The 15075-nt window shown below is 38.3% G+C and overlaps 1 protein-coding gene across 2 annotated transcripts in view; it reads right to left on the reverse strand.

Annotated features, from left to right (window-relative positions):
• PREP (prolyl endopeptidase) overlaps positions 1-15075 on the reverse strand; it is a 115139-nt gene that overhangs the window by 40456 nt on the left and 59608 nt on the right. For both annotated transcript variants that reach the window (XM_074862199.1, XM_074862200.1), the window contains exons 8-9: positions 14262-14453; positions 3812-4009 (exon numbers count right to left, since the gene is read on the reverse strand). In XM_074862199.1, the coding sequence (XP_074718300.1) occupies positions 3812-4009; positions 14262-14453 (390 nt within the window). The remainder of the gene's footprint in view (positions 1-3811; positions 4010-14261; positions 14454-15075) is intronic.

A 15075-nucleotide genomic window follows, 5' to 3' on the forward strand; every position in this document is an offset into this window, starting at 1 on the left:
TCTCCTCTAGAGCCACCAGACTGAGAATAAATATATCAAGAATTTCACTCAGGTCAACATTTTTCTCTTTATGATAAAATATTTTGAAATTACAATGCAAAGGTCCCTCCAGATAACAGAAAGAGTTGAGCATCCACTTAAAATTGTGGCAGACTAGCACAGGTTACCTATGTTAACTGAACAGAATTTGGTCTCATTTATTTTACATGTCGATCCTGCAGGTTTGAAGGCAACTTCGCTTGCTTGAGTTGCACCTATGATCTCCAAAGGATTGTGCACATGAGAAAATTTATGTCTATAAGCAGTATAAAACTTCTAGGTTGCAGCAGAGGCAGAATCACACAGACTGTAGCAATCTAGACACTACACAAATGTGTAAATAGCCAAGAAGAATTTTGCATTTAGACTATAAATCATATCTCCTGCCATTCAACCCTACTAACATTTGAGCATGTGCCACACAGTGTGACTACTGTTGTGTTTCCACACTGGTTAACATATTACAAAATCCTAATATTCATGGATATGCTACAGATACATATGATACATAAAACTAATCTCAGTGTTAATTACTCTTTGTTTTTCTGCTTTACAACAAGATGGTCTCTAAAATTTTAAACGTGTATTAGGGAAAAGAACACTGAAAGTTAAGGCAACAAGCCCCCTACAGGGATCCTCAATGTAATAAAATTAACCAAGGTGGACAGGACTTGATTGAAATACTGCTGTATTGTGTATATTTTAGATACTTTCAGGAAACCAGAAGTAATTATTACAGAGGTTATAGCTAAAAAATTTATATTGAAACATGAAATAGTGAGGAAACTTATCTGATACAAGGGAATTGCCTCATTAAATCACTTTATAGACTGCAGAAAATCAAAAAGATACAGATTGGCAGAGGAACACAGATGAAAACCAGCATTTCTAATAACTGATAAAGTCTCTTTCTGTAATGGGGAATTAACAGGGGAATAAAAGTAGGACTACTCTAATCTACTCTAAATTTTTTCCCTTCATTTGTCACAAGAAAGCCTAATGCAGGGTGACAGGTACAAACAAGCATTAAAGTAGCATTTCCCTTAAAGATTAGGTCCAGAAAGTGATGTGAGAGCACAAAGGAAAGCACACCAGGCTGTAACAAGTAGAGCAGTCATTTGACATATGTACAGCTGCCCAAGCTGGATAACATATCGGCAAACATTACACACAGAGCAGGTAGAATAGCTGCGTATTAGGAAATCACATGATGAAGTATAAGCCCAGTCATAGACTGCATTTCAGGAGTCAATCAACCTAATATTACAGTAACATGCAATTCAACCTCTGGTATTGCATCTCTTGTTCTATTTTTAGCAGCATGACATTTAATATCCAAAAACATGGTAATGTTGGGGCCTGTACTCTTTTGCTAAATACATGCAAAACACTAGAGTGCTCACGTAAGTGTCTGACTGGAGTGGACAGCAGGGCAAACCATATTTTTCAGGGAATGGCAAAAATAATTTTTATGGTGTCAGCATCTATGGTTTTAGAACTGCTTTATTCGTTATTTCATATATGTGTTTACTATTACTTTTGTTGTAGATATTAAACACCAGTATGTTGATTTGTTTTTAATTAGAAAAAAAGAGTGCAATTTAATACAAGTGCCAATTATATTGATTTCTAATAATATTCTAATAAAATAAATTTAAAAATATAAAATAATAAAATAAATTTTGTAATAGTAAAGTAGGAAAATCTAGGTTAATCAAGAACCAGGCCCATACCTTTTATCTGGGTATTTCACTGATAGGGCGAATGGAGGTTGCATGCAAATTAAAAGATAAACACACACCTACCTAAAAGTTACCTCTCTGGTCTGCTTTTCTCACCCTTTCCTTATTCCCATACAGTCTATCTCCATTTCTTCCCTTCCTCTTTCTTACAGATTCCAGGTTGATCTGCCCCTGTTAACAGAACCATGCCATGGCAAACTCCCTGAAGATGCTAAGCACGTGGATGAAAAGGAGAAAAAAAAGGAGAAAAAAAAATCTGCCTAAGCAACCAGCAAGCAGTGAGAGCAGCCATTGCTGGCTGGCTGGCAAGCCACAGGCTGAAAAAGATCTTCGGGCTCTTCCCCTCCACATGTTTAGCAGCTGCAGAGACTCTACTGGCTCAGCTGAGATGAATGGTGCATGCTTATAAGACTGGCAACTTCTGGCCCCATGAGGTGGGATGTGAGCAACTATCTGAACCATCAAGTTGGAGTGAAGCATTTGCTCAAGCCTTATTGCTCAACAACAATAAAAGAGAGAATATTTGGTTTCTTCTGTGCACTATTAAATCAAGTACTAATTATAGAGAAGCAGCACATATTCCTCCTGGGTTTGGTCAATTATTAAAGACTTAATTTAAAACGTGGAGCCTGTTGGTGACAGAAATTATTTGCAAAAGTTACTTTCATTACATCGGGACAGCGAAGAATTGCAGTTGTTGATGCCATGTCTGACCTTCTCTATGGAGGTTCCTAGATGTTTACTTGGATTGATAGTGAAGTATCACTGGTTTAGCTTTTGCTCTTAGCCTAGGAAAATGAGCATGTTACATGTTGTAAATTCACCCCTTTTTGCATTTTGCTTAACATATCTTTTCAAGAATGAAACTGGATGATGCATGTGGTCAGCCCGACTTTGTTCTATGGTAAGATGCCCTCTTTTAAACAAACTTTTAAACAGCATTCAGATCATTGCAGCCATTGCAACTGGAGAAGAGCTTGAGGACACTCTTGCATTTACCTCTAACATAATATATCTTATTTCTGGTTATGTAAAGAGTAAGATAATAATAGGAAAGATAATAATAATAGGAAATTCATCACAATTCTTATCTGCTAAGTTTGAAACATAATTTTGATAATTTGACACAGTCCTTTCTAGCAAAACCAGCAAACCTATCAAAACTATTATACAGCCATTTTGCAATGTGGCTGTGCTCTAACTGAAGCAGAGCAAAAATATACATCAGATGCTACAAGAACATTTCAGATCATCTTCTGATTCATGATCACTCACAATACCCTGGAAAAAGATAAAGATTCTGGAGCCTATCTCCCTTCTCCATATTTGAATCCTGTCCTGTATTAGCTATTGATTGTTTGGGCCATAAAGAAAGAAAAAAAAACCCCACAAACAAAAACGAACAGGAAATACATTTTCTTGTCATATACTAGCTTGACTATTGTGTAGAAATCTCTTCCTATTCAAAATCCTGGAATACTTATTGGTGCCACACACATACTACATAATGCTTTGGACAGCTCTGGCTTTGCAGGATTGTACAAAGAGGATTCCTACAGCAATCCAAGAACACCAAATGTTGTAAGGACAGATAGCAAGGATGCTCTAATGAGGCTACGCATAAATGAATCACAAAGCTGTCAGAGAAAGCATTTTTGCGACTTTTATTAACGTTCTTCAAAATTGTGATGAAAATCACATGATACATTAACAATTGTCTTCAACGGAATTTGTAAACTTGTATCTTGCTGTATGAAGCAAGAGCTGTTTAGAATGCTATAATTTCATCCGTAGTACAAGACAGTCTCAAGTAATTTCTCAAAGCAGGTCTCAGATATTAGTAGGCATATTATTTAGGCTTCATGGATCAAGGGCTGGTACAGACTGAAGTGCACAACCACTACTTACTACATGGGGAGAAGCAGTTTTTCTGCATCTTAGAGGTACCTAATAACTACTAAACAACAGAAAACGAGAAAGATACTGTTCCAAGGAAAAGGAACAAAACTAAGGGAAAAAAAAAATCTTACCTGGAGATAAAAAGGAAGTAAACTGATAGAATATTTCAGTGTCCTTCTTTTGGCCACTATATCCCACAATACTGCCAACCTCTAGGGGGAAGGTCTTGAGATGTGCACCAGTAGCTAGGTCATGAAGTTGCAGGATATTCTTCACATCGTGCAGATAGCACAAAACCAGAAAGTTGGACCTCACGCAAGCAACCCATTCTGCAGAGTGTGGAAGAGAAAAACAGCCACAGAAAATACAGTAAAAAAAAAAAAGTAAGAAAGAAAACAATCAGACATAACCTGATTCTAAAATTCTTTAGCATACCTAAATACATGCACCCAAATTTCTAACATGCATTGAATTTAACTCTTAAAACTTCAGAAGTCACCTGTCTTCTGAAATAAAAAAGTGAACCCAAGACCGACATTCTTTGGAAACGCACTAATCATGCTGCTTGATGCTAAATTATGCAGACACAGGAATAAAGAATTGCTTAACCAAGATGCTTATGCATTTGGGGTGCTTTTAGATCAATATTGTTCTTAAATATCACATATTTCAATGGAAAACCCAAGAAAAACATTAATTGTTGCCAGCAAAACTTACAGAAATGCATTAAAATCACAGAATCATAGAATGGTTTGGATTGCAAGGGACCTTAAAGATCACCTAGTTCCAAACCCCCTGCCATGGACAGGGACACCTTCCACTAGATCAGGTTGCTCAAAGCCCCATCCAACCTGGCCTTGATTGAACACTTACAGCGAGGGGGCATCTACCACTTCTCTGGGCAACCTGTTCAAGTGTCTCACCACCCTCATAGTAAAGAATTTCTTTATCTAATCTAAAGCTACCGTATTTCAAGTTTAAAACTGTTACTCCTCGTCCTATCCCTACACTCCCTGATAAAGATTCCCTCCCCATCTTTCCTGTGGGCCCCCTTGAAGTACTGGAAAGCCGCTATAAGGTCTCCCTGGAGCCTTCTCTTTTCCAGGTTGAACAACCCCAACTCTCTCAGCCTGTCCTCATAAGGGAGGTGCTCCAGCCCCCTGATCATCTTCATGGCCCTCCTCTGGACCTGCTCCAACAGGTCCACGTCCTTCTTAATCTGGGGGCCCCAGAGCTGGACACAGGACTCCAGGTGGGGTCTCACAAGAGCAGAGTAGAAAGGGAGAATCACCTCCCTCAACCTGCTGGCCACACTTCTCTTGATACAGCCCAGGATACAGTTGGGTTTCTGGGCTGCAAATGCACATTGCTGGCTCATAGTCAGTTTTCCATACACTAATATCCCCAAGTCTTTCTCCACGGGGCTGCTCTCAACGCACTCATTGCCCAGCCTGTATTTGTGCATGGGACTGGCTCAACCCATGTGCTGGACCTTGCACCTGTCTTTGTTGAACTTCATGAGGTTTGCACGGGCCCACCTCTCAAGCCAGACAAGGTCCCTCTGAATGGCATCCTTTCCCTCCAGTGTGTCGACCGCACCACACAGCTTGGTGTCAAAATTGAAACAAACATTATGATTTAGACTCAAGCTAAACTAGTAAGAACAAAAAGACATGTGATCCTGTATTGCGCATTAAAGTATAGAACCTAGAGATTACTATTAATCTTGTTTTTATTGCCTAAGTGTTCAGGAGGCTGTTCTCTTACACAAGCTCTATGGGGTGTTAAGAAAAGGCCTATGCTGAGGTGATATCCTCAACGCGCCATTTTAAAAAACTCCATGTCTATTCAAGAAGATAATTTTGTTAAACAACATTCTTGAGACTGTAAGGTAGTAGGAACAAGATACAGCAGAGTGAACTCAGTCTGGCAAAAGGACCCAGGAACAAAGCACTCCTCAGAGCTTCATTTCCTTTATGCCTCTCCTGGCAGCCCTGGGCCTCTGCTGAGCTGCTGACCTCGGCTGTGCAGCTGTGCAGGAACGAGAACTTCTGTTTCACATAACCTTTCACATTCTGAGTTTCTTCCTCAGAATAATTACCAGAGATACATTAACTTTTTCATGGAATGCTAATTTTTTTAATTGGGCCTTAGAAAATCCAAACTGATTTAAAAAAAAGGGTCTGAGCTGGCAATTTCTACAAAAATCCCTGCAGTTTTACTGACCATCTCACTTCAATCCCCATCTTTATATCCTGTGAAGTGTAGAAACTCTTCAGGGCTCCAGTTCACCCAGACCATACCATGTAACATATTCTGTCCTGTCTCCTGTGCCACTGGCTCTAGATCTTTAGTGACAAATCTATATATTTACTCGTGCAGACAGGAGAAAGACTGAAAAATCTTCATCTCTCTTAGTATTTCCGTCATTTAAGAAACCAGTTACCTTAATTTGCAACAAAAGTATTTTAACGTCTTCTCATTAATTCACAAATCAAATAAAACAAGGTTAAAAATAAAAAAAAAATATCTGGAAGGAGGGAATGAGAGTCCTTAGTCCTTTTTTTTTTTTTTTTGGTAGGACTAGGTGAGGTGGTGATTCTTGTCCTCTTCCAACTACGCATGTGTCACTTCTCCCCTGACAAGTCAGACTGGAAACCTAAATCGTGGGCAAGGTACCAGCATTGGACAATGCTTTCTCTTATCTGCTGGATGCAAAAAATGAAAAGATGGAATCAAACAAGCAAGAAAAATCAGGTAGGACTGACTGGGGCATACTGTAATGTCAAAGTAGCACTGTGAGATGGGGAGTTTAAAATACCAACATCAGGAAACAATATCGAAAACAAAACAGAAGCAAGGCAAAATTGACTGAATTTCAGTTTTACATTATTTTATGTTATTCACATTGTAACAGTTTTTTCAGTTTCCCTGAAGTACTATAAAACCAAATAATTTGAATCCACAAGAGTTGTACTGATGACAGTCTTATAAATGCATCTTTGTACATTCAGGTTCCAGAACAAAAGTTCAAAGTTGTATCATGTGGCTCTTCATTGAAGGGTAACAAGCTCTTTCTGAATTGAAGGTCAAAACTCATTATTCTGTAACAATTAGCTTCTTCAACAGTCCCTGCTTTCATATACAGTTCAGGTCTGTCATGACCCCCTAGAGCTCAAAGACCTTCAAATCCTAATAGCTCAACAGAGTCTACTTTCCTTTTAGCTTCTTCCTAAAGGACCATTGAAATTTAACACTAGTCTGACTTTCTGGCCATATGAATTTATGTTACATAAACACCAAAATAAAGCTTTACTATTCCCCTCTTCCTAAAGACCACTGCTGACAGTTTTTTTTACCCCCAGACTTTCTAAATTCCTCAGGAGCTTCTAGCCTAAATCTGGGAAATTTCTAATCACAGCCCCAGAGTACAACACTAATTGAAATTTCAACCATGAAGCCATGACCTGAAATAATAAGATACGGCACAACATAACACTGTTTATAAATCAGTAATTGATGTGTAATTTTAGCTCTGGAGTGACATAAACTTCTTAAGTGAGGCTGGAGAACAGAATAAACTTTGTAAGTTTAATTGTTATATCCAACTACATATTTTGAAATATAGAATCATCCTTGGCTATATCAACAAGGAGAACATGCAGTAATTTAAAATATTTATTATGTTGTTACTGCACAAATCTGCCAACATTCCCATGTAAAACTGGTTTAACAACACAAAATATAAATTTAAAAAGTAGCATCCTTACAGTAACACACCATTTTTGTCTGCAGAATTAACTGCTCTGCAGTAAGTATGAGATTCCCATGAATTCTACTGGTGTTCTCAGTAACACCTGTAACTAAAATGCCCAGTTTCACTCTTGAAATTTCCTGGCACTTAGTTTCACTAAATGAATTACAGACACTCTCAGATCAACTTCAAACAATATGTAGTTTTGCTTCCGTAAAAATAGCACTTAAGCAATCTTTATTTTAAAATTAAATTGTGATGATCGTTAATTCCTCACTAATAATTTGATAAAGCACTGCAGTTTAATGGATGTTTTCATTAAAAGTCAAAGTACATTATTACTTCAACTTACATATTATGAAGAGATATTACTCTTTTATTAAAAAGACTCAATTGCCCAGGGGTAAGGCTGCTGGCTTACATACTGAAGAACTTGCCTTCAAAGCAGCAATATTAACTCTCTATCACCTCTTTGGTTTACAAATTACATTCTCTCAACAAGGTGAAGATTACAGCTGAGAAGACAAGGTAAAATGTTTTTAAAACATTCCATGAGATTTAGGAACACAGCTTCTGTGTGTAATACCTGTATTATAACCTGTTTTGGTGCATTGCTAACTGTCTCTGAAACTTAATGGAAACTACAAAGAAATGCAAAAATCAAAACAGAGCAAAACATTGAAGCAGACTTGAAAGAGCAGAAAAAAAAAAGACACTAAGAACCAACACTTATATACATAGCAAGCTAAGACAATGGTGAATTATTAACAAGAGCTATTTTTTGACTGCAAGCTACAAGCTGAGCCTCTGTTACTCCCACCCTCAGCACTGAGAACTGTAGATACTGTTGAGTTTGTTGCATTAGCAGTCACAGCCTCCTTGGTTTTGCTCATGCTTTGCAGAACACATCCTGCATGCCTCTCTATTTCCTGGAAGTTTTTAAGCTTGTGTGCTTGCAAACTTCACATGTCTAAAAGCTAAGCCTGACACCATTGCTATAGGCTCCCTTTATAGACAATGGGCAGAAACAAGCACCTTTAGAATGCAGCTCACACAATTATGTTGGCTACCTTGTTCTACAACACTGTGAATTGCTCGCTGACCAGTTTCACTCGCACAAGTGTTTTTTAAAAAAAGCTAACCATCTGAGATGTCTCCAATGGATAGGCTCAGTTTATTTTCAGTTAATACCAATGAACAGAGCAATTATTCTTGCAGCTATGCCTAAATTTATCAACTGTTCTCCAGCATACTTACAACACCCATCAGGCAAAAGATTTATTTTACTAAACAATAAACATGCAGAAGTTGCCTTTTCCAACCTGAGCCTCTTGGCTCAGGCATCAGAGAGGCACTCATAGGTACTGAAAACAGGTGTGAAGAATTATCCTTGGTGTTGCCCATTTCTCTCTGAAGATGACAGTGACCACCCTGATGACTACAATAGGTTACACACAATCCTTCAATAGCTAAATTTGGGCTGAGGAATTATACTTCTTAACATGGCCTAGAAAACTTGAGGTCAACCATCTCTAGAAGTTCTAGTTCAACCTTTTAGAAATTCATATACTACCGCTTTCCAAAAAACTTTTTTATTTTGACAGCTTTCATTAGTAGCAAAGGCATGCCACTAGATTGGCACCTGCAATGTTGCTATGAACAACTTTTCAAACAGTTTCAGGAAAAAAAAGGTTGAATCCTCACAAACATCTGTGCTGCTAACCTTAATTGCTTGTAACAGTTCTGACCTTTCATTTCTGCAGCAGTAGCTACAGCATGTTAAGGGTGCAACTGTACAAACGTGCTTTGACAGATACACGCTGAAACGTTGATGGAGAAGAACATGCCAAGCTAGAAGAGCTAGGTAGCCATAAGTCTTCAGCAGAAACTGCTGAGTTACTTGCTATACAATGTGCTTGTGTGTCTACTCAACAAATAATGAATATATTTCAACGGACTGTCAAAGCTTTAGCTGGAAAATAGACCTGGAAGGTCATTTCGGTTTCTTTGGTCATTACAGACAGTGACCATAAACTTCAGTTCTCTGCAGATTAACAGGTATCCATCCCGATCTCAAGTAAAATGACCCGTAATCACCACTCTAAGGCAACTTATGGGTAGACTTGCAAGCAATTTGCAGAATAAAACATGAATCAATTTGAAATGTGAGTAAATGTTGATGAGCCCTCACAACATAAAGCATATGTCTTCTCTCTGAGGCACCAACCTCAGTGACAGCTTGTATGTTTAAGTTAATGGAAAAGCTTCAACTAATTTCAACATGACAAGGATTTTATACCCCACATCCTCTCAGTATGAGACACACAAACAAGAGACAGAGTGGGGGAGGGCAAAGTTCTTCTGAAGCTGCAAACATCAGGATTTTCCTTATGCAACCCACAGGCTTTAGTCATCTGTGACTGATGCAGGTTTTCCATGGTAAACAGAGTTAAAAAGAGCCACAAAAGCCCTACCTAGGGGAGCAGAATAAAACTTCCTGTCAGGGACATGCATCTGGACCACATGCTCTCCCCATGTCCCCAGTGATTGAGGGACTGTATCTGGCCTGGCCAGGTCATAGGGGGTGCTTTTTGTTGCTGGGAAACACTGGAGCTAAGCCACATCCCAGCTGGTTTGGGTTTTGTTTTGGTTTTGTTTTTTTTCTTCACATTTCACAGTAGAAGCTTATCGATCTGGTCATTTGCATTGCAGCCAATTTCCTCCTCTCTGCCACACTTCTGCACTAGCCGATTCCTCTGAGCTATACACAGAAGGCCACACGACTGCTCCTCAGAACAGTCACACAACCCTTCACGCACCTGCTTCTCAAGCAAAACTCCCAAGTGTGTAGAGCTATGGGTACTGTGAAAAACACCACAGGGTAAACAGAGCGCACAAGCTTCCTGGCAGCTAAAATGAACATGAGGGATTACTCACATCCATGCACATCCTTGTCATTCAGAATCAACAATTTCATGGTACTCATTCCAGACTTTCCCTCCTTGTTTCACTACAGTGCCAAAAGATATATTTCAGTTGCTGTAACTCCTCTCCCCAAACTCTTAAGCATTCATGAATTAGCTAGCATGTTAAATGTATGAAGAAGAATACTGTTTTTCACTTGGAGCGCACATTCTAGCTGAGGGAAAGGAAGCATTTTACATACATTGAGTTTAGGTGTGCAGATGTTTACAAGGTATAGGAGCATTGCTAGCTTTGGCCCTGCTTGTTAAATGGCCAACTGAGATGCAAGGAACTGTTCAAGATCACTCACCTCATCTATGACACATTCAGGAACGCGTCTTATTTCTCAGCCCTCCTTACTGAGGAAATCTGTTTTTCTTTTCATTGTCACAAGTACAGGGCTAGATATAACTGCCACTCTCAAGTTGCCCTGCTCTACCAGTATTTGGCACTTTCGTGGGGGGTCACAGTTCAAAAAATTAATTGCTTAACCTTTTAAAGACAGCAGGTTTATCCTATGCCTTAAAACTAGGGTCACGTGTCTAATGATCAGCCTGCATTTACAGTTTCATAGCCGCCTTCTAACTAACTCAGCACACGTAGTTGCAGCTATGTGGTCATTTAAAGCACTAATTCAACATTAGATATGAACCTCTCTTATGGTTCTATTTTAGACTCCCTGAAAGTTAAAAGTAACACTTTATAAACAAACTCTAAAGGAGAGAAAATGAGTCTCATCATACTCCAGTATGTTCTGAGGCCCCCTTAAATTTCATTTTAAAATAGCTGTTATTTATTTGTTTCCCTCAGCTCACATAGTAGATATCTAAATTTACCTCAACTCTGTATGAAATCCCTGCTGAGAGTTGTAAAATGAGGTGTGTGTACAACCTCATTGCAGGAGTATGTTTGGTTTCTTCCCTGTATTTCCCAAATCAGCTCATTTACAAATAGTTCTGAAAACAAAAAGGTCAAAGCCAATAATAAAAGTCTATCTTGAAGAATATGTTGAAGAAACCAAATAACATTCCCAACACCTTGTAGGCATGTGTGTTTATTTCTTGGTTAGATTATATTAGCTATAGCATCTTCCCTAGGAATGTGTTACAATACTTTGTGTAATTTTTCTTTTTGCCATTGATGGACACTGGCAGAGCTTCGTAATTCTTAATCCCAAATTTATTATTCATAAATAAATCTATTTCTATATGTGCACAGTGCATCTTATATGAAACTGAATCTAAGTTAACACACAGAAATGAAGAAGGGTACAGCTACCAGGCAGATCACACCAGAGAGAGAGAGTTTTGAGATGAGTATCTATATATCCCAGTAAAACACATTCGTGACCTAGAGCATCACTAACTATAATGTTTATAAAGAAATTCTAATACAGCTAATTAAATCTTGGTAAAGAGTTACTCCCACACATATGTAAAATTGGACCAGCAGCAATACTGATCTACCTGTTGAATCACTGCCATCCTAGCTTTTGCAGAAGGCGTTTCATTACATTGTCATCTCTGGATCACACAAAATCAATTCACTTGACTGCAAGGTTTTCAAGACAATGAATTATTAACTGCCTTCTGCTATAATTATGCCTTTCTAAATCAAATTTTGAAATTATTAAATCAACATGACATAGAGACTGGCTTGCTTGCTGACTTCATCAAGTCAAGGAGTGGTTTTTTTTATTTATTCAGGGCTACAACCTCCCAAACATGAGAAAACTCCCTTATCTTGGTGCCGAGGATACAACACTAACTTGCAAGTGTCTGCCACAAAGAAGCAACTGAACAATTCAAACTTACTTTATTGTAGCGCTAAGATCTACTTATAACTCATCTTCTTATGGAGACTCTTTCATTTGTTAACTTAATCCAATTCCTTTATGTACCACTCCAAAAAGCTAGAGAGAAGTGGACATACGACCGCCAACTCTGGCTTTACATTCAAATACAGTAGAAGCTTAATGACACACAACAGACTCCTGAGAGTCACTCTGATGGCTCTATATGACAGATTATGTTTTCCTTCAAGTGTTTAAAAACTGAATGCCTGTTGTGTTTACAGTCTGAAGGCCAGTGCCCTCAGCAGACCCATTTATCTGAACTTTCAGTTTTCTAAATGCAGCTCTTGTCATGTTTGTATAGTCGAGGCTGGTCATGTATATGCCATTAAAGGAGTGTTACATGCATTAACTTTTTTTTGGTGTGTGCACAAACATGAACTCAGCACAACTTTGCCTTTAGAATGAAACCAAAATGGAGTTGAGCTAAATGCCACAGTGTAGTAAAGAGCAGATGTGGTCTTTATCTTACTGGGAAGGAATATATAGCCAGTGCCTATACAGCCACCGGTCAAAGCTCCTTTGGCTGCTTAGACCAAATCTCAGGTAAATCCACATACAGTAACCACATTTCATGTCAACTGCATGTTCCTGTCCCATTCTGTTTGGACACTCACCATCTCTACGTTAATTCTTCAACTTCGTCCCACTTTATAAATTGCTGTTCCTCATAACTGAAGCATAACTGAAGCATGGCTTCACAGACTGTCAGCAAATTTGCACACAATCAGGAATTAGACTTGGAAGCAATTTTTCACTTACACTATTATTTATTCTCTGCTTAGGACTTGAAAGATACTTCATTTAAGATGCAGCTGGTTCCTGATTCAAAGAGTTCACAATCTTAACAAAAAGATTTCTGTCTCACCAAGCTCTAATTTCCTACTTTTGTGTTTACCAAAAAATTCTTTCAATATTCTAGACCCCCCATCATTTGCAACTTCACTACAATTCTGGACGTCACCATTTATGTCACACTGGGGACATCCCGTGTCTACGCTGTGGCAGAAATCATGCAAGACACATTGTGAAATGCAGACAGAAATGAAGATTTTTTTTTTTTTTCTTTTTAGGTGTCTTGAAAAGCAAGATCTTAAGAGGAATTTGAAATAGCAATCAAATAGGTTTGTCTTAGTGAGGAAAGACAGAAGCTACTATATATACACATATCGAATCACACAGAGAATTCTACTCATTTTACAAAGCAGCTCTTCACTGCAAAAGTAGCAGACATGAATGAATTTGTATAAAGATGGATTAATTTAAAAAATCGGAGTCTTTCTGAATAGCTATAATTATGCTAGTCAGATAAATCATAATTGTATCTTGTACTGTATGGAGAACAGACTACATAAATGTACACACAGCATCTGCCAAAAAAACAGCTCAGAGGTTTTTCTGTATTATCTGAAATTGATTCTAAGTTTTAATAGAACTTTCCCCAAAATGATGGGATTAAAAAACCCCACACCTTTATTTTAATTACATCAAAACCAAAGATTTGTTTTGAACTCACTTTTATACATAGAGAATTCAATGCCCTTCAACTTTCCTGAGGCTTTTTTTCAAGTGTTGTTGGAGTTCAAGAAGAATGGACAACAGAAAATCCTGTCTGAAACTCTGACCACAGTGTGCTGCACTACTGTCAGGTCTGCCCTTTCCCTTCTTTTTGTTTACAAAGTCCCTCTTGCTCTAATTTCTGACTGTCTAGTAGATGTTTCTACACTGACATGAAGCAGGAAAATACTTTCCTCTCATTTCCTACAAACACAGAATTAAAACAAGGACAGATGAAGCAACTTCACTATGGCCACAGAGGGCATTAGAAAGAGAGCGAAATGGATCCTGGATCTCTCGAGTCTCAGCAAGTCTTTTAATTGCAAATCCTAAACAAAGTTTAAACACAGAAAAAAAATTAAGAAGATCTGTACAAGATCACTCGATCGGCTAATTACTGCAGTACTTTGAAAAAGTCAGAATAGAAAGTATTTTACTTGACGTGAACTCTTACCTAGAACATCTCTTTCATGTTCAGGGACGAGAACTTTCCATTTGGATTCCTCTGGGTCACTGAAGTCAATGTTGATTAACCGGTAATTTGGAGAATGGCGGTTTGTCTTGAAAGTGAACACTGTTCCTTCATTAGTGACATACTCATACTCAGCCTCAAAGTTATCTATCAGCTTCACCCATTGAAGAATTCCTGCAAGATCAAACATATAATGTATAAATTCTTCACCTCCTGAAACAAAACTTTTTAACACCTGAGGACAAGTTCTTCCTGACAATTGCTGTAGGCTCTTTCTTGAACAACAGCAGTGACCAGAAGAGGTACAGATATGGAAAGGACCGAATATGTACTAAGAACTTACAGAGAATTCTCCAGATTAATAGGTTGCAGTAAAAAACTGCCAGTTCATAGACATGGTAACATACTGGGTTTGAGGAATTTCTAGCAAAATACACACAGAATACTGACAGAACTATGGCTAGCCTTTCACCAGCTTTCCTAAAGGGCTGCTGGAAGGCTCAGATGTTTGCTACAGAGGCTTTTCTACCACACTGACTGCCATGGAGCCAACACCGCTGAGCACAGCACATTCTTGTCAATGGAGTTCACAAGCCCCCACTTCAACAGACTTCTTGGAATGGGGAGTCACAGCTGAGTCAAAAGACTCTGCACTAAGCTTTCAAGCTCAATTTTATTTTTAACAGCTTTTTAAAACTTGCTATTTAATTAATTTTTTTTTCTTTCTGAAAAGAAAGTTCCTTTTTCTTAAAGTGGAAAGTTTTCCATCCTCCTTAAGCCCAGAACTTCTCACAGA

Source organism: Strix uralensis, chromosome 3 (assembly GCF_047716275.1).
Source record: "Strix uralensis isolate ZFMK-TIS-50842 chromosome 3, bStrUra1, whole genome shotgun sequence".
Lineage (NCBI taxonomy): Eukaryota > Metazoa > Chordata > Aves > Strigiformes > Strigidae > Strix > Strix uralensis.